The sequence below is a fragment of the Pongo pygmaeus genome, chromosome 13 (assembly GCF_028885625.2).
Source record: "Pongo pygmaeus isolate AG05252 chromosome 13, NHGRI_mPonPyg2-v2.0_pri, whole genome shotgun sequence".
Lineage (NCBI taxonomy): Eukaryota > Metazoa > Chordata > Mammalia > Primates > Hominidae > Pongo > Pongo pygmaeus.
In genome coordinates, this window is record NC_072386.2 from 64,630,567 (window position 1) to 64,652,064 (window position 21,498).

The 21,498-nt window shown below is 36.5% G+C and overlaps 1 protein-coding gene across 1 annotated transcript in view; it reads right to left on the bottom strand.

The window, feature by feature from the left end:
* Nucleotides 1-21,498, bottom strand: part of CARNMT1 (carnosine N-methyltransferase 1) — a 47,407-nt gene that overhangs the window by 5,007 nt on the left and 20,902 nt on the right. The window contains exons 4-6 of the mRNA XM_054500101.2: nucleotides 13,882-14,022; nucleotides 12,752-12,930; nucleotides 10,600-10,713 (exon numbers count right to left, since the gene is read on the bottom strand). Coding sequence (XP_054356076.1) covers nucleotides 10,600-10,713; nucleotides 12,752-12,930; nucleotides 13,882-14,022 — 434 coding nt within the window. The remainder of the gene's footprint in view (nucleotides 1-10,599; nucleotides 10,714-12,751; nucleotides 12,931-13,881; nucleotides 14,023-21,498) is intronic.

Sequence of the window (21,498 nt, forward strand, 5' to 3'; positions counted from 1 at the left end):
TTTAAAGCATGGTTTTCAAATCTTTCAATCTATCATTTTGCCCAATCCATCAACCTCATCCAGGAACCATTATCACTTAACACAGTTATATATACCTCAGGCTAATCTAGACAATCTTCTCTTTACCTTTCATTGGGTTAATTATAAATCCTGCAACCAGCTCTCTACTCCTACTCCCCATACAATATGCTAATAATGGAAGATAAAAGTATTTAATAACAAGACAAAGGTTCTGCTACCAAGAGGCTTAGCATTCTGTGGATCACAGGGTAAAAAAGTTTTTCTTTCTCTCTCCCTTCTGTATCCTACATAAACGACTAGAAAAAATGACCATGAATATAATGTATATGTTAGTGCTACTTACAAAAGATAACAATGGTTCCTTATTAAACTACTCTTATAAGCTGAAATTTGTTATATTAATACTAGTAAAAATGATTGTTTTCTACCATTTCCTGAGCACTGCTGTTTCCTAGACTACCCAAAGCTTTTATAAGAATGCAGAGCCTCATAGCAGAGCCTTTCCAGCTTTTAAAGATTATGCTGTTCCTGTTCCATTATTTTAAGAGCCTCCAATAACATAGTTTTATTATCTCTACATACATACATATATTCCAATGATTTTTACATACTTAGACCATTTTTACCTCTAGTCATGGTGTGTTCCACCTAGAAAACTCCAACCCTCCAACTCAAGCTTTAGCCATGCTTCAAAACCTTGCTGAAATCCATCCTAGTCTTCATCCCTACTGCTCATTGTTCTTAATGTGGCATATTCTAACACTCATTTAATGCAGTGTTGCATTGCTCAGTGAAAATTTTTCAGGTAATTAGCACAGTTTTCTCACTAGATTACAAGTTATGTAAGTCAAGGAACACATCTTAAGTTGCTTTTGAACCCACCACAATGCCTAGCTTAGTGCTGAATTTATAAATTTTACCAAAGACAACAGCTGGAGTGTATATTTTTAGTCTTCTAATACAATGGTACTTTGACAAATATCCTTGTGCATATTTTAGATTATCCCTTACAAAGATGTTTCTCGAAGGCCAGAGAATAAACATTTTTACTGACCTGATTTAGACTGCCAAAAATGCTTTCCCAAAGAGTTGTAAGTTTTCACTCACAATTGCAATAAGTACTTATTTCAACATCTTATATTAAGTGGTGGGAATGCAATAGTACAGTCACTTTGGAAAACACCTTGCCAGTTTCTAAGTTATAGATACACTCACCATATGTGACCCAGCAATTCTGTTAGGTACGTATTTATGCAGAATAAATGGAAATTTGCAGCCACACAAAGATTTATACTCATATTTAATGCAACTTTATTCTTAATCATAATAATTTGGGAATAACCCAAACGTCCACCAACCAGTGAATGGATAAACAAAATGTAATATATCAAATGGAAAACTACTCAACAATAAAAAAAGACCACCACAATAGTACATGCAACAAAATGATGAATCTCAAAAGTGTTATGCTAAGAAAGCCAGAGACAAAAAGCAGCATACTGTATGATTCTATTTATATGACATTCTAGAAAAGGGAAAACTACAGTAATAGAATCCAAAGTAGTGACGGCATGGTATTAGGAATAAGAGGAGAGAAAGGAGTACAAGGGGACATTTTGGGGTGATGGAAAGGGGAAGATTCCCTGTCTTGATAGTGGCCATGGTTGCATAATTATCCAGTTTTCAAAATGCATCAAACTGTACATTTGTAAAAAGGGTGAATTTTATTATATGTCAATTATACCTCCAAAAAATCCAACTTAAAAAAAAAACACAAGAATTTTTATTAAACAAAATATTTGCTAATTTGATATGGGGAAAATTAGATATAATTTGAATTTGCATCTCTTTGAGGCTGAGCAGTTTTTCATATTTACGACCTAGTTGCCCATTCTTTAAACAAATGTTTACCAAGCACCTAGCTAATGTCTGGCACTGGATATATATGAAGATGAATAACAGAGACACATTCCTCAAAGGGTTCTTTATTTTCTCAACTCTCATGTCTCTTCGTTCTTTTTTCTTTTTTAATTTTTAATTATTTAATTTTTTTTTAGAGACAGTGTCTCGTTATATTACCCAAGCTGGATTAGAATTCCTGGGCTCAAGCAATCCTCTTGCCTCAGTCTCCCAAACAGCTGGGACTACAGGCATGCAACACCACAGGCAGCTTTCTTCATATTCTTTTAGTGGCCATAACAGAAGGAGCAAAGATATGTTTTTTTCCTTGATTATAAGATGAAAACTAGGAAGCTGAGATAACATGAAAAAGCATCAAAAAATTAAAAAATCACCTATAAGTCTAACATTCAGAGTAAGCACTTGAATATTTATCTCCTTGCAGTCTTTCCTCGATGTACAGTATATTCCATATACAGTTTTACATCTTATACTTCATTAGGAACATTTCTCTATTTCATTATTTCTAGAAAATAGTTTTACTGTATGAATGTCTTATGACTGTCCACTTCATTACTGTTAGAAATGTAAGTTCACTCTAAGTTCTTGCTGAGTATGTCTGTCCATTTCATCAGTCTTTAGTCTGCCCATATCTGATTATTTTCCTCTGACAGACTTCTAGAAGTATAATTAATCTAATAAATATAGTATAATTAATCTAATAATAAATTAATTATGTAACAGGACAGATGGCAAATATTTGAGGCTTTATGTCCCACTTACAGTGTCTAGCATATATTCTTATTTGTGTTTTTCCCCATTACCCTTTAAGAATGTAAGAAATACTTGTAGTGGTAGGGCCATACAAAAATAGGCTGCAGGCCAAATTTGGCCTATGGGCTGTAGTTTGCCAACCCCTGACTAAATGTATGAATATTTAAGGTTTTCCCACACATTATTTTATAACATGTTACTGTTTTTCTAGAAGAAAGTCATATCATTTTACATCCCCACTAACAGAAGAGCATATCCCATCTCACTGTACTTACCTAAGCTTTAAGTAAGCAAATTAAAAAACTTAGTGAATATGATAGGTGAAAAATGGTAGCACATTTATGTTTATTTACTTGATTAACAGTGAGAATGAACATTTTTTTCTGTATATAGGTTGCTTACATTTATTCTTTTTTTCATTTTTTTACTGAGTGTTGGAGTCTTGCTCTGTCACCCAGGTTGAAGTACAATGGCATAAGCATAGTTCACTGCAGCCTTGAATTTCTGGGCTCCAGTGATCCTCTCACCTCAGCTCCCAAGTAGCTGGCACTACAGGCACAGGCCACCACACCTGGCTAATTTTTAAACTTTTTTTTTTTAAGAGATGAAGGGTCTTGCTGTGTTGCCCAGGCTGGTTTAGAAATCCTGGCCTCAAGTGATCTGCCTGGCTTGACCTCAGTTGTCAGGATTACAGGCATGAGCTATGTCATCCAGTTTTTTTATTATTAAAATAACTTGCATATTTATGTTGTACAGCCTATTTCATTGCTGGGTAGTTTTCTCTTTTTTCCCCCTTTAAAGAATTTTTTTAATCTAAAAATATAGTTTACTGCTGATATGGTTTGGCTTTGTGCCTCCACCCAAATCTCATCTCAAATTATAATCCCACGTGGAGGGAGGGACCTGGTGGGAGGTGACTGGATCATAGGGGCGGTTACCCCCATGCTGTTCTCAGGATACTGAGTTCTCGAAAGATTTGATGCTTTAAAAGTGGCAAATGCAAATTCCTTTGGGGCAAAACACTTCAACCCAGGCCTTAAGAAATCCAAAGTGCGATTTCTCATTAACAATCCCCAAGAAACACTCAAAGTCAACAGCACAGAGAAACAAGGAATCATGAACAAGAACCAAGAAAAGCAAGAGAAAGCAGAAAATGACCTGCAAAGACTTGAGATGTCAGAATTATCAGAAATAATATGCTCAGTATTTTCAAATAAAAGACTATCGGTCAGAAGAAACTATCCAGAGTGCAGCATGGCGAGAAAGATAGCAAGAGAAGTGGTTGAGATATATGAACGCTACCATGAGAAGTTCTAAAATATATTTGATTGCATTTCCAGAAGAAACAGAGAAAAAGAATGAGGCAGAGGCAGTATGTGAAGAAATAATGGCTATTGTTACATATTTTAATGCTAAACCTATGATTGATAAGAGGGGATCTCCCTGCAAAGCTGAGAATTTTTCACAACTGATAAGGTCAATTCATAGACTTAAGAAGCCTAACAAACTGTGCACAGTATTAAAAAGAGAACTCCACACCTAGATGTAATATTAGACCTGATAAAAACTGCAAGGTAAAAAATCTTAAAAAAACAGAATACCTTCAGAGGAGCAACATTTTAAAAAGCTGAATTCTCAACAGCAAAGACAGAAGCTAGAGGCCACTGGGTGTGATATATTCTAAATGTTGAAAGCTACCTGCCACCTTAGTATTTTATACTGAGTGTTGCATTGGAACTAAAGTTATCAGTATGAACTTAGGATTTTGTCTGTATGTTTGTGTGTATGTATGTATGTGTGTGTTTAGTTTTTCTTAAGGCCCTCCTTTGATGATTTTTACAGACACGCATATACATATGATTTTTACAGACGGACATATACATATATTTCCTACCCTGTTTGCCAAAAAGGCCTAGACAAAATACCACTTCGGTGGTAGAAACTAGATTTTCCATTTCTACAAACCATTCCCCATTAAAAGGAACCAGGAATCCTTGGAAATAATGGCTGGTCAGAGAAAGTACAAGATGGGCTTGGAATATCTGGTTGTTTCACAAAGGAGGTACCAAACAGTGACAGGGACATGTCGAAAGAACGGGAACTAGCTTAAAGGAGGTTGCCAAACCACTTGCCAAATCTGTGACAAGTGGATTTAAACCATTTACACCTGTAAGTCTCTAAAAATTCCGGTTAAGAGATAAAGATTGTTTGACTGGATAGTAAAAATGTACTGTATGCTGTTTGTAAGAGACACACCTAAAACATAAAGATTGCCACAAAAAGGCTGAAAAATCTAAAAAGTTAGACATAAAGATTTAAGAGACAGAAAAAGATACAAGAAACAATTATTAATTTTAAAATAAGCTCATATAGCGATACTGACATGCCCACTCCAAGAAATATGACTTGCATCTGTGCAAAACATCTGGCATTCAAACCTCGGTAAGTTGTTTTTTGTTTGTTTGTTTTTCAGAGGGAGTCTCACTCTGTCGCCAGGCTGGAGTGAAGTGGCACAATCTCAGATCACTGCAACCTCTGCCTCCCAAGTTCAAGCAATTCTCCTGCCTCAGCCTCCCGAGTAGCTGTGACTACAGGTGTGTGCCACCACACTCAGCTAATTTTTGTATTTTTAGTAGAGACGGGGTTTCACCATGTTGGCCAGGATGGTCTCAATCTCTTGACCTCGTGATCCACCTGCCTCACCTCCCAAAGTGCTGGGATTACAGGCGTGAGCCACCACGCGGGGCCAAACCTTGGTACGTTTTATAGGCAGCGTAGAGGTTGGAGATGGCCTGGGCTGATGGTCACTGCTTGAGCATTTTCCAAAGTTTTTAATTAATCCCCTTCTTTTCTGCCCTACATTTTGCCCCCATTCTATATGAGGTCATGCTTTCCTAAATCCTGCTCCTTTCCTATTTACTTTTTCTAAGGAATTAAACTTATGGTCTCTCACCTGAGCATGGAGTGGAAATGGGCATATAAGGTAGGCATCTTGATTACAGAGGAGTCAACTGTTCAATATATACAGATTTTCAAGTTAGGTTTTTCCATACAGCACCTCATTTTCCAGAGTTATTCGGGTAAGGTGGCTCTCACATGTGTTTTTCTTCACAAAACTTACCTATCTACCCCAACTTCTAAAAACTGGTACATTATTTTGTCCCCCAATAACATGCCTGCCATTCTTTGTCCATGTGTTTTATATCTTTTTATATTTTTACTACTACTATAATGAAGAAAGGCTGTTATGTGTTCAGTCATCTACCTTTTAAAGGGAATCTCGTTTTAAAAAATTCTAGGCCGGGCACAGTGGCTCACGCTTGTAATCGCAGCACTTTGGGAGGCTGAGGCAGGTGGACCACCTGAGGTCGGGAGTTCAAGACCAGCCTGGCCAACATGGTGAAACCCCATCTCCACTTAAAATACAAAAAACAGCCAGGTGTGGTGGTGCACGCCTGTAACCCCAGCTATTTAAGAGGCTGAGGCATGAGAATTGCTTGAACCCAGGAGACAGAGGTTACAGTGAGCCGAGATGGTACCACTGCACTCCAGCCTGGGCGACAGAGTAAGACTCTGTCTAAAAAAAAAAAAAAAAAAAAAATTCTGTAGCTTCATAATGCTCTAAAATCTGATAAGACCTATCTTTCAATACACTTCACAAAGATCTCCTTTGGTACTTTTACCAGATGTAGTTACATTTTAATTCTTCAGATGTAGTTAGATTCATTTTATTAATTCTTCCAGATGTAGCTAAATGCCTGCCGTCCACTACCTGACTCCCAAATTTATCAGTGCATACATACACACACACTTTATTTTGAGAAGAAATTACAAATAAGTATGTTTAAGGAGTGCTCGTCAGGATGAAAAACTGAAAAAGGGAATTCACAGGCATTCTTTTGTTCTTTGCCAAAATCATAGCCTTACCCAAAGGACATATGCATAATAGTTCCCTTAAAAGGCTTACTAGCTTTCCTTAAACTGGGTAGTGTTTAAGAGTCCATCAAATCCTCCTTAATTAAAGCATGTTGTAAATTAATGATCCCCACCAAATCTGATTTCATGCAGTTTGGGCAACATTTTCATTTATAATTTTACCTCCAATGTCATTTGTTCCAGAATGGCTGGCCATTACATTTCCCATTATATATGAATATATTGATGTTCTAGTCTACATAAACATGGTTAGGGTAAAATCATCCCCAAGAGGTTGATCTCTCAGTTTACAGAGTAAATTAAGCCTTCAGGTCTATATAATTAAAGCCAAAACCATAAGAATGTTATGAACTCACCAATATAGATGGCACTTCATCATGTCTTCGAGACATCTTAGTAGGTTCCCTTTTTCAAATTTTGAAACAATACATTCATACATACATGTAACAGTCATTAATACTCACTGTTTGCCAGGCTTTGTACCAGGTGACTAGGAAGCATTAGATCTTTGCTCTTACGGAGCTTAGAGACTAGCAGTGGAAACAAAAGCATATGGGTGCTAACACCAAACTGAAGTATATGTTACAGCAGTCTCTTAGAACATAAGAAATACAGAATACTTAACCCAACCCGAAAGGATCACCTGAGCTAAGTGTTTAAGAACACATAGGGACTAACCAAGGGAAAACAGAAGAGAAAGAAAGGGCTAAGTCAAAGGACTGGCACTTGAGGTCAGAGAAGGGGTGGTAAAAAAACAATCTTGAAGGTAAAAAGCATAATCCTGATGAGTTTAGGTTTTCCAGAAAGCTAGAATTTCATGCAGGGAGTCTTACAGGAACAGATCTGCATGTTAGGAGGGTCACTGATGATTATGTGGAGAAATGAAAAGGGCTGAAAACAACTTGAAGGGAGGGGGGTCCTTAAGGAAACTACTACAGTAATCCTAATGCTAATCCAGGCAAGAAACCATGAAATTGGAGCAATGGTTCTCAACTGGGGATGACTTTGCCAACACCCTCCACCCCCAGAGGGCAACATTTTTCAATATCTAAAGACATTTTGGTTGTCAAAACTGGGAGGTACTACTGGAATCTTAGAGGCCAGGAAGGCTGTTAACCATCCTACACTATACAGGCCAGACCCCCACTTCCCTTACCACTCCCACTGAAGAATGATCCAGCCCAAATGTCAATACCACAATCGAGAAACCCTGGAATAGAAGGATATTCAAGAGCGATTAAGTAGTTTTAGGAGATACAACTTTTAGACTGACTAGAGACAAACAGTGAGGAAAAAGAGAGGTCCTATTGACTGTTCGTGTCCCCCTGCCTCCAAATTCACATGTTGATGCCCTAATCCCCAGTGTGGCTGTATTTGAAGGTAGGAGTTCTAAGGAAGTAATTAAGGTAAATGAGGTCGTAAGGGTGGGGTCCTCATCCAATAGGATTAGTGTCCTTATAAGAAGAGACACCAAAGAGCTCACTCATGCTCTCATTCACTCCTTCTCCCTCTATGCACAACCAAAGAAAGGCTATGTGAATACACAGCAAGAGGGTAAACCCTGCAAATCAAAGGAAGAGCCCTCACTAGACACCAACCTGGTGAGCACCTGGAATTCCAGTCATCAGAACTGTGAGAAAATAAACTTGTTATTTAAGCCACCCAATCTGTGGTATTGTTATGGTAGCCTGAGTGACCCAATAAAAGGGGTAACGAAAGGCTCCCAGTATTTTTCTTTGGGGGAACCTGAGTAGATGATGAATAGAAAAGATATTGGGAGGCATGGGATCGTTTTCTGTTTTGTTTTGGCTTTTTTTGAGATGGGGTCTCGGGGCATGTTGCCCAGGCTGGTCTTGAGACACAAAGATTTTGAAGTATCTGTGGTACACCCAAGTTGGACATACTGGCTTGGAGCACAAGAGAGATGTTTAGACCAGAGATACAGATTGGGAATCGAAAGAGTAGGAAAAGCCATGAGATTAGGTAAGAGGAATATGGAATCAAAAATGAGTACATGGCATAAAAAATGAAAAACACAGATTAGATGCCCAGAACACACTAACATTTAAAAGAAAACTGATTCTGAGACTTTTTTTTACATTCTTTAACTTATACATGCAAAAGATATATAAGTTAATACTTTATAAAGTACTAACCTTCCAAATAACTATTTTTAAGGACTGTGTTTCTCTATTATTACAACTTTCAAAATTGTTTTGAGACTCCATAATGGAATTAGCTCTCCTAATTGACTTCCTGTTAACCAACATGCTCCATTACTTCTGATGCCCATGACAGATCATAAGTCACACTATAGTACATCTACTCTTATCAAACAGTATACTTATCAGGAGCCAACTTTATGTGCTTCAGGTAGTTACAATTATTGTATTATATAACTTAATAAAATATTCATAAACCAATAAAACAAATGTTAAAAAAAAAAAGCTGTTTCTATGAAAGTCACATGCTCTGGAAATACATAAAACCTTACCATAACTCAGTAATGGGGGTCAAAAAATTTAATTATGTAAACACAGGGTCATGTTAATGCTAACTTACAAATTAACTGAGGGTAATCAAGAAATTGGCTCTGGGCTTCAAGCCTGTCTTTGCCACATGTAAGCTACAGGACTGTTCTGCTAGTTATTTAACCCAAGACTCTAAGTCTCTTCAACTATAACATAGTGCCATTTCAATATAGGGCTGCTTTGAGATTCCACAAGGTATTTATAAGGGACCAACACAGTATCTAACTCACAGTAAGCAAATACCCAGTAGGTAATATCTTTCCATTTTTCCTTGGGAAAAATTTCCCAAGGTAACCACTTTTAAAGAAGACTTACAGTTTGGGATATTTATTTTATCATGATTGCACTGTACAGCTGCTTTCATCTGGTCCTAAGGAATTCTTAAGAGAAGTTTACAAAAGACTTACTACTACCTCCAGGGCTTACTCCCAAATGGCAAAATTTCTGGTAAATTAAAATCATTAAAAAGAGAGTAGGTGTCAGAAATCAGTCACAAAACTAGACCCACCCAGAAGGCCAAGGGCTCAAAACCATGTACGTTATGTCCTTTTATGCAGTATGATAATCCTTATCTTGAAAACCTTTATGTTCTAGTCGTCATGTCTTTCTGAACACAGATTATATATCTCATGAAAGAACACAAAATTAGACCCACCCAGAAGGCCAAGGGCTCAAAACCACGTACGTTATGTCCTTTTATGCAGTATGATAATCCTTATCTTGAAAACATTTATGTTCTAGTCATCATGTCTTTCTGAACACAGATTATATATCTCACGAAAGAACACATGTATACCTACCTGAATATTATCATTATACCCCCTTTATTTTAAAAAGGAGTAAAGTGGCTATTTTCTTTAGATTCTGGACTGGAGGGACCATGTTATACTCAACATTTAATTTCTAACATCGAGTAGTAAGTAGAATGCAGTAAAAAAAAATTTTTGCATAAAAAAAAATTGTGTTTCTATTCTTTCTTAAACTCAAGGTAATCACAGAAGTTATCACACCTACACTCTTCCCAGTATATGGATGTACTAGGGAGGAAGATTCCATGGGAGAGGTAAAATCTGCCCCCTATGCTTCATTATACAAAGAAAAAGAGAACACTCTCTTCCTAACAGAACGGACCACTGTCTCAGCATGTGGGATGGTGATAATGAGGGAATGATTACCTACCATCAGATCAACAATTAGTATACACTGAAATTACAATGACTGTGAGACTGACCTAAGTGTGAATATACAACTTCTGAGCTTCCACTGCCTTTGGAGGGATCACCACCAGGATGCAGTCTAAAGGAAACTGTAGCGGTTTTAAAACATTTACAACATAATTCTAATGTTCATGAACATTTGAGACTGCGAAGTTAAATGTAATACAGCTGTAAGTACTCAGATTAATATACAAAATTTTAGTAAATACTAAAAAACTTACCTAGATTTATCCAAATTCCACCTGGCTTGAGTATTTTCCATATTGTATCAATATAATCAATTACATTGTGAGCTGTGTCTATGAAGAAACAGGTAGCAATACAGTCCCAGGTATCTAATGAAGAAAAATCAAATTACTGCATCTGTTATGTTATTTTGCTTTTTTCTTTTAATTAATTATTTAAAACTGCCAGTTACCTTTTACAGAGTATTAATATTTGACAGAGATACAGAAGCTAAACTTCTGATCAACATTATAATCATGGTAACCAAACAGTCATTTATGGGAAATACTGATATCAATAATCTGATTAAGTAATCAATTTGGAAATCATCCCCAATAACACTGATATTATAATCTAATCTCTACATATTATTACCAAATGATATTTGTTAGAGTTTTGTTTATCCTCTATTCAACTTCTAGCCTTCATTTAAAATCACTTAAAACAAAATAATGGTCATTCAAATTTAAACTAGTGTTAACCACCAATTCTGGCAGGTTTCAGAAAGACTGCAGGCACCAGTTGCCAACTGAGAAATGAATGACATCCAAATACCTCAACATCTACCACAACTTCGAATAATTACCAGAGAAAAAGGGGAGCCAGGGGCAGGCAGAAGCAGTGGGTGGGAACCCAGTAGAGAACACTGTTTACCTCTAGGAGGTATGGTGTCTATACAAATGCTGGTGCAATAAACGCACTCGATCCCATGGAGGACTGCCTTCATCATCTGTTCTCTCAAACCTTGCTCCAGAAAAAGGGGACTTTTACTTGCCTAAGTGATGTTTTCTGTTACTTCATTCCTTATCTACAACACCTAACATCTTCCATCTCTCCCTTTCTTCCTTCAGAGTACAGGTTGTCCCAATCTCAGAGTTCAGAGAAAAATAAACAAAAACTTTCTATGTTGTAAAATAAATAAATAAATAAAAACAATCTATGTTGCTGCTATCCCTGCTTTAAGCCCTCCAATGGCTTCCTGTTTCTCTGAGTACAATTCCAAGTCCTTGCTATGGCCTGCCAACAAGTTTGCCTCATCAAACCCTCTTGAAGCTGACCTCTCACCACTGTACCCATTGCTTACTACAGCCTAGCTCCTCCTTGAGCAGAGCAAGCACTCGCTCTACTCCCTGATCCTCTTCCCTTGCTATTCCCCATCTGCAACATTTTGCCTTCAAATATCTCAGTGGTTTGCCTCTGTACTCTTTCAAGGTTCTCTGCTAGACATTTTTTTTTTTTTTAGTTTCTACTCTTAGAAAGGCTTTCCCTGACAACTCTATATAAAGCAGCAGCCTCTCCCCAGTCACTCTGTAACCCCTCTTCCCTGCCTTATTTTTTCTTCCTTACAATAGTATATTTGTTATTGCCTCACTTTCTCTATTGGAAGTTCTCTGTGGACAGGGATTTTGTTTTGTTCACTGTTCTCTTTTGACACCTAGAACATACCTAGTACTTAGTAGGTGCTCAACAAATACCTATTGACTCAATGATCTTGCTGAACCCTCAGTATTCTATTTTGCTTTCCTTTTAGTGCCAATCTCCCTCTCCTCTTTCCCAATTACCATCTCCCTTTCTCTCCTGCCTAGCTCAGATTTCTTCAACAGTTTGCCAGGCTGAAGTCAACTGTGCAGCCTGACTATAAAAGTCTTCCATGATCTGGAACAAATTTACTTTTCTAGCAATAGCTCCCTTTAAATCTCATTAAATCTCCCATTAAATCTTTTCTTTCCCTGCCAGTACAGCTGTGCTGCCATCCCCAATCACCTTATTCATATCTTTGTACTTCTGTCTGCCTCAAATGCTATTCTCTCAACCTTCAAGTCATAGCCTCACTATGAACAGCTTCCTTCTTACACTAATAACCTTTCATTTTTTTGGTATTCATTACTCATTTAAACTTTGTTTACATGGTATCTCTTAGTATTAATGGGCCCAACAGATTCTAAATTTCTTGACTGTAGATATCTTACACTTCTTATCTCTTATCACTGCCTTGTACATGACCTTGAAAACATTCTGAATTGACACTGACATATGCCTTATGTTCTATCATCAAAATGAATAATCTAAACCTTGGCTTAGGATAAAACTAGCTCATTAAATTTAGAATAAAGGACAAGACTTTTTAAACGCTTGATTTGGACTTACTGCATTCTGAATAAATCTCTTGAAAATCTCCTGCTGTCATAGAAAAGTTAGAACCAGGAGGAAGACTGTGGGGGTCAACATCAGGGAAAAAGATGGGTCGAATCTGATCAGCTGATCTCCGGTTATTGCTAAACTGATGGATCCAAGGATAAAGTTTATATTTATTAATTTCAGAACATCTGCAAAATATGAGTATAAAATCAGGTGTTAACTAAATATTTTACCAAGAAAATCCACTTTAAATACTAAAAATATACTGTTTAATTGAAGATTTGCATATATAATTAATATTTAAAGAGTCACTATTACAGCTTCCCTAATTATCTGAAAATGTACGTATACATGTAGATGAGCAACCAATCATGGATTAAAGACAGAAAAAAAAAGTAAATTCAAAGATATAAATGTGCTGTTCATTCAAATTTTTAAAAATGTATTTCTCAACTTCAAAACCAAGTAAAACAGTCCAACGAGGTTTTTTTAAATGGTACTGGTTTCAACTAAAACAGTTTGCTATCTATTTTTTGTATAACCCTCTTCTTTTTCCCTTTTCCACCAACTCCCTAAAACTCATACTGCCATCCGAGACAACGTATTATTTAAACAAGGCAGCTACTCAATGTACATCTTCTGGCTTTAAAAATAACAATTGTTTTCCACTGCCTTCCAAAACAGGCCACAGAAGTTCTGAGAGATCTTTCCAACTCAGTCATGAGAGCATACTTGGCCATTTTATAAGAACTTGATTAAGGAGAAAAAGTTATAATTGCTAAACTAAACTCTTATTTAACTAAAGAAACAAGGAAGTAAAGAAGCTTAAGAATAAATTTAGAAATACTCCTTCCTGGTTCATACTTAGTCCTGAAGATTTTGTACAGAAATCATTTCATGGAATGCCCAGTCACTTTCTATAAAGTCACTTACCCATCTTGTTTCAACATTCTAATAACTAGGCAATTGGTTCAAGTGATAATTTGTATAAGTGCTTTGATTTTAACATAAGAAACATTTGTGATATATAATAATCAAATGCTATGTACTTATCTTCAAATTCAAAATTGTTCAAGAAAATAGGTAAGTCAATCTGATTCTGCGAAATTACTATTTCCAGCAAAAAATAAATTAAATACCTGTTGAGTACAAAGTTGGAAGAAAAGAGCATAAAAAAACTCCATTCATTTCCTTGACAAGCATAACCTAGCATAGCTATTTCCCAGGCCAGTCTTCCTAGTCCAGCACCAGGTACCAGAATATTTACTTTAGAAGGATCCCTGAAATGAAATAAGGCAATTATGTCCAACCCCTCAAAGAAAAAAAGAAAAAGACAAAATCCACATTAACAACTAAAAACTTACTCATTTACTCATTAAGAATAAGCTAAGACTCTGGACTTCTCACAATCAAGAAATACTTCTAAATATCAAAAATAAAAGGTATAAGGAATTATTATGTATGTTCCACTATCAGTTGAGGGTTTTAGCCCTCAAAAATTATTTTTCAGAAAAAAGGAGTCCCCTTACATCTGAAGACTTATAGAGTCACTCATATTCCTAACAGCTGTCACCCTGAACAACTATCTTAGAAAGACAAATTATTCCAAAGGGATCCCAATTAAATATGAAGAGTTTGAACAAAAGTACTTCATCATATGGGACAATAAATACAACATAACTTTATTTCTAAATTTTATACGTAACCCAATTGTTTATGTTAGATTAAACAGATGTAGAGTTTAATGTGTCAGGTATATCTCTAAACCCCTATATATTTTAGTTGACAGAAGAATTTGGGGGAGGGGATATTTTCATGGGGAAAATGGGAAACGGCCCTCTAATTAAACATACATGATAACAAATATATTACACCAAACCAGAGGTTCACAACCAAACTGATCTCTACCTACTAGCACCACACTGCCATTACATATTTCCTTCACGTAAGATCCATCATTCCACTTTCAAACCACTAAAAGCTTTACCAAAACAAGGCTTTTTCTCAGGAATTTTGGCAAATCAATATAATCCCGAGGAAGCTAAAATTGTAGTCTTATAAGAAGCCAAAGGAAAATATACAATCAGCTAATATCATGTCAAGAAGTAAAAAGAAACTTCACTACTGTATTTCCTAAATTTGGTTCACAAATCAAATCCAATTTCCAAATCTACTCCTACTAGTTATTTTTTTATCTTTAACTACGTGGCCTTTAAGTTTGGCATGCTCCAAGCAGCAACAGGGCACTTTACTAGTAGCCCATATAACCTTTGCATGTCCCACTTCAAAATAAGAAAGAACACTATGGGGCTTTTGAAACCTCATAGCTCTAGGACTCTGTGCTATTCCTTATATAAGGGACCTGCCATGATGGCATCCTACTCAGACCTAACGCTCTCTCATTTCTCACTCCCTACCAGACCCACTGAAACTCCTACTCTGCAGAATTACCTTTCTTTTCTCAGTTCCCATCTGTCCAATCATAACATACATTTATACCCCTACCCCAGCAAGTGGCTGTTCTCAGCTTAGAATTTTTTTTTAAATTATCTGATCAAACTCATGCAACAAAAAACAAAAGGATTTGGAAGTAAATTCATATAGTAGTTAAATCTTTATATAAAAATAACCAGCAATCAATTTCCAAATGGCTGATGACCCCAGTAAAATATTACCATGCAGGAGTTAGAAATTATGCTACCCTGAAGGGAAAGCTGTGACAATAATGTTAACAACAATTATTCTGCTAACTTACAGAAAGTTAACTTAATGACTGCTTTTATCAAATTCTCCTTAACTAAACAGAACCATAGAACTCTCTACCTCAACCTAATGGCAGAAAATATATTAACAGTACCTTGTATTAAAACTGCTATTGAAAGGCTACCCATAAAGTCACAGAATGAAGAATATATCAAAGTCCTATCTTAAGAGTTAACACACTAATATAGATCTAAATTACTGGCATTATGACAAAGAGGAAGTGGACATGTAAGAAATGCATTAAAACAAACCCTCTAGAACTGAAAAAATGATCAGGAACTATGCAATGAATGGGTAAGATGGAGAAAATTTTTCCCTAAATCTTTGTTCTTAGCTAGATTTTCTTCATTTGTTCTTTACACAAGGGATATTAACAGCATAATGAAAAGTTCCTCTAACTGTGATGTGTATGAAACTAACGCACTCTAAGTGGGAATTTCTGCTATGAATCCGTATAAAGTCTAGGGCATTTCTATGAGGTCATTTCTGTGGAGAACAAGAAACATAAATCTAATACAGACCTTAATGGTGAGAAAACCTTAAACCAGGCTGAATTTTTTTTTTTTTTTAAAGCAGGAATAGAAAGGCATACAATATGTGGCTCAGTAATCAAACGGTGCCTACTTGAGATTCTTAGCGAAAATAAGCAAGCCAACAAGTTTACCTAGTTAATAAGGCCCAAATATGGAGAAGCAGTACATTTACTACAATGTGACCTCCCTAATAACAGGCGGAAAAGCTTCAACAGTTTATTCAAGACAAACAGGAACGGAGAAGGGATATATCTGTAAGGACATAGAGCCCATGTGTCTAAAGAGGCCATAGATCACATTTCCATCACCCTTTCTGCTCCAGCTTTTTCACCAGCAGTAAACATTACTCTTGACAGAGGTTTCCTTTGTTGCATACAGAACGATCTTTGCACTGCAGTTGTAAATTTTAAAACTCCAACTCAAAATGCTGTCTTGTTGGGTCATTATGACACTTGGCTGACCCCTAGTGGTAGAAGTAAATACAACTTTTAAGTACCTACAGTGGCTCTCTTTTCACAGTACAGTAGAGTAAAAGCCACTAACTACATGTGGCTACTGAACACTTAAAATGTGGCTATTGCAAATTGAGACGTGCTGTAAGTGTAAAATGAACACCAAATTTAAAGACAGTATAAAAAGGAATGAAAAACATCTCATTAATAATCTTTTATTACATCGAAATTTTCAAAATAAAAATAAAATTGCTTCTTTTAAAAAATATGGCTGTCCTGAGCACACTGCCTGTGGCGTAGCCCTGCTCTGCACAGGCAGTCAAAAAAAATTTTTTTTAATACAAGAAAAAGATCTCAAGCAAATATGGCAAAATGTCAAGGTTTAACAGAGCTAGTATTGAATTTCTTTTTTTTAAATTTGAGACAGTCTTGCTCTGTTGCCCAGGCTGGAGTGCAATAGTGCCATCTCAGGTCAGACCCTGCAACCTCTGCCTCTCAGGCTCAGATGATCCTCCTGCCTCAGCCTCCCAAGTGGCTGGGACTACAGATGTGTGCCACTATGCTCAGCTAATTTTTATATTTTTAGAGATGGGGTTTCGCCGTGCTGCCCAGGCTGGTCTTGAACTCCTGGGCTCAAGTAACCTACCCACCTTGGCCTCCCAAAGTGCTGGGATTACAGGCATGAGCCACCACACCCAGCCAAAAATTTTTTTATTCATCATAGAAAATTGACTATAAATCAGGAGTGTTTAGCATCTCCTAACTTACCTCCTCATCAACTCCCAACAAAGAACTCTTTATTTCAGCCAGACAACTTCTCACTGATTCCAGAAAAGACTTTCTTTAGAGCTCTTACCCACAGAAACTCAAATTATTACCTTATTATTATAAATTATCACTTCATCTATATTTCCTAAATATCCCAGGCAAAGTTCCCTGAACTCTCTTCTCTATGCTTTCAATAATTCATTCATAGTTCTATTATAGTTTACATACCAAGGTTCTTCACTTTGCGTCATTCACTTAACACAGGTACAGCAACTATGGCTTGCAGGCCAGTCACCTGTCATTGTAAATGAAGTTTTACTGAAACACAGTCATACTCACTCATCTAAGAATTGTTTATGGCTGCATTCCTGCAACAAGGCGCTAAGCAGTCTCAACAGAGACGACATTGCCGGCAAAGCCTAAAACATTTACTGTTTGGCACTTCAAGAAAACATTTGCCAACCCCTGATCTAATATAATACCCCTGAATCTCCTTCACAGCAGTACACAGAGCTTCCTTAACTCACTGCATGACCGTAACATAATTTATCAAAATCTCCTAATTAAGGACATTTTATATTGTTTCCAATCTTTCACTATCGTAATGTTAAAACGAATACCCTTAGCATGAATAACTTTTTATTTTGAAAAATTTTACTTCCCACACTACACTAACGTAGTGGCATAAAATAACTTTCACATGCAGAAACTAACATATATGCAGAAACATATATGTTTCTGCATATATGTAGAACAGCTTCCCTTAAATTGAACTTCAACAATCAAGATATGCATTTGTTTTTTGTTTTGTTTTGTTTTGCTACGAGAAGGAGTCTCGCTCTGTCACCCAGGCTAGAGTGCAGTGGCACGATCTTGACTCACTGCAACCTCTGCCTCCAGGGTTAAAGCAATTCTCCTGCCTCAGCCTCCCAAATAGCTGGGACTACAGGCCCGTGCCACCACACCCAGCTAATTTTTGTATTTTTAGTAGAGACAGGTTTCATCATGTTAGCAAGGCTGGTCTTGAACTCCTGACCTCAGGTGATCCACCTATTTCAGCCTCCCAAAGTGCTGGGATTACAGTCGTGAGCCACGGCGCCTGGCCAAGATATGCATTTGAATTTTGACAAATAAGCCACATTGTTCTACATAATTTTTTGCTAATTTATTCTTCTACCAGCAACATATTTATGTTTCCTCACACCTTCACTAATAGTTATCTTTTAAATCTTTGCAATAAAATAAGTAAAAAAATGGCATCTTAACATGGTTTTTACATTTGCATTTCCTTATGAGATTGAGTGTCCTGTATTTCTTTTTCTGTGATCTATTTACAGCATTTGTCTACTGGGTTATGAATGCTGAGTGGTTTTTCTACTGTGTTATTCTTCTAGATCTGTAAGCACTTGAAATCTTGACTTGAAAGAAATATGAAACACATACCTGTCTTTGGTCTAGGAGAGCTTTCAGGATGAGGGAGAAATCTATCTTTAGTCTCTGAACTACCACCTGCACTATTTGGCAGTCTACATTTTCTCCAATTTCCTCCATTTTCTTTTTAAAAATGAGTTCTCCTAGCTAAAAGAATCTTTTCATGAACTATAATTTACATTATTTATTTTATCTTAAGTGGAAAAAAAAATGCTTCTTCAAAGCTCAGAGTATTTTTTTTTCCCAATGCCCAACTATATAAAAGAAAAAACGAATTCAACCAGTCAGTAGTGCATCAGTATCTTTTTGGAGTGTTTGTGTATATATATTAAAATGCAAAGACATAACAGATTTTCCCCCACAAATCACTTCAAAGTCTTCTAAAATTGAATGGGCTAATGAAATTAAGATCTAAAAAATATAGTCCAGCAACTTTTAGACTCAAAAAATGTGATTTTACATGTTAGCCTTCCTTCCAGATAGGATGCAAACTTAAGAATCTATGTTTCCTTACGTACTATAAGCTTTACAGCACTGAATTCTTATATTTGAATGATTAGACATTCATTTGGAAAAATTTTTTTTTAAATCTCAATACATACTGGTCTGACCATCAATTAAGAAGAGTTATTACATTATGTTTATGTTCATACGTGAGAAAAAGGTTTAAACCCTAAGCTCATTCTTTAAATTAAAAACATATATATCGTAAATTTCAATGAGCAACTGCTCACTAGAGTAGTATTCAAATCCTGTTTAAAACAAAAGCAAACCAGAGGATACGAAAACAGCATTTCCTTAATTAACAAACAGACTCTATACAAAAGCAAGTCAATCTGTGGTTTCAAAGCTGCTTGTGCTTGCAAACTCAGGCATATTAAAAACTCTAAACATAGAGTGGAGAAACTGATATATGTGTTTCCTTAGGAAAAATATTTTAATGACCACAAATATAGTTCATTCTACACATATTTCATTAAGTATATGATCTTCTTTTTTTTTTTTTTTGAGACGGAGTCTTGCTCTGTCACCCAGGCTGGAGTGTAGTGGCGCAATCTCGGCTCACTGCAAGCTCTGCCTCCAGGGTTCACACCATTCTCCTGCCTCAGCCTCCCGAGTAGCTGGGACTACAGGCACCTGCCACCACGCCTGGCTAATTTTTTGTATTTTTAGTAGAGACGGGGTTTCACCATGTTGGCCAGGATGATCTCGATCTCCTGACCTCGTGATCCACCCACCTCGGCCTCCCAAAGTGCTGGGATTACAGGTGTGAGCCACCATGCCCGGCAAGTATATGATCTTCTATAGGCAGTTCAATTAGAAAAGGCCTTCAGTGAAATTAAAACACACACACACACACACACACACACAATAAAAGGCTAGCTGACATAAATTTGTGTTAACTCCAGCCTGAGTATAAAGACATTAAATTCCCCATGTACTTACTGTGGCATAAACAGAGTCCTAGAAATTTATCTGAAAGACACAAAGTTGACCAGAATTTATCTAGAATCAACCTGGATTCTGAAGGGCTACAATTAATGACCCTTTTCTTCCTTTTCTTTTTTTTTTTTTTTTTTTTGGTGACGGAGTCTCGCTCTGTCGCTCAGGCTGGAGTGCAGTGGCTCGATCTCGGCTCACTGCAACCTCCACCTCCCGGGTTCAAGCGATTCTCCTGCCTTGGCCTCCCAGGTAGCTGGGATTACAAGTGCACACCACCACGCCCAGCAAATTTTTGTATTTTTAGTAGAGACGGGGGTCTCACCGTGTTGGCCAGGGTGGTCTTGAACTCCTGACTCCAAGTGATCCGCCCACCTCGGCCTCCCAAAGTGCTGGGATTACAGGCATGAGCCACCACACCTGGCCTAATGCCCCTTTTCCAGGCTCTAGGGTTTAATTTATTCTGACAAAGCTATGATTTTAATATTGATGCAGCCTTCACTGTGTTTTATTAGGTTTCCTGTTTAGGTTTTTTTGATAGCTCACCTTATCTACTATAAGGAAATCAATCTAAATCAAGTAAGTAAAACAAATAACATACGAAGAAATGTAACAAAAAAAAGTGTGATAGATATTACATTTCAGCATACTTCATTTAAAGTTCATATATACCTATCCACCTTTATAACAATTACTTTCAGGAAAGGAAACTGGGTAACTGAGGAACAGTTATGAAGAACGGTTATGGAAAGGAGACTATATATCCCTTGAAACCTTGTAAGTTTTAAATCCTGCAAAATGTTTTAGTTATTCAGAACGGTTTTAAATTATTTTTATTTAAAAAATAACCTATTAGTACCATTTAGTTAACTCATCCTTTCCTCACCAGTTTACATTTTGTCAAGTAATAATAACAATGGAAAAGGAACAGTGTGTGCTAGTTCACTAATTATCTTATAACTATCAAATAATGCCATGCCTTTTTAGTATTGCTGACACTGTTATACTAATTAATGGTATCATACATGATTCTATAATCATTGAGTATAAACAAAGTCATGTTTTAAGTGCCAGAAATGATGTTGATATAAACATTTCACATTCAGCCTCCAACATTCATTCAAACTTTGGTACATTTCTATTAAAAGCCTTATCAATTAAAACCTACAGATATTTCAGCAACAGATATTTTGAATTTTGAGGTATACCTGGACTTTATAGATAGTATTAAACTAGTATCTATTACTTTATAAAGCAGGGCACTGAATATATCGAGAGAGAATACCAGCTAGAAACTTTAAGAATATAACATCTTTTTGGTAACAACAATGTTTATTTAAACAATTATTTACCATGACCAAGTGGTATT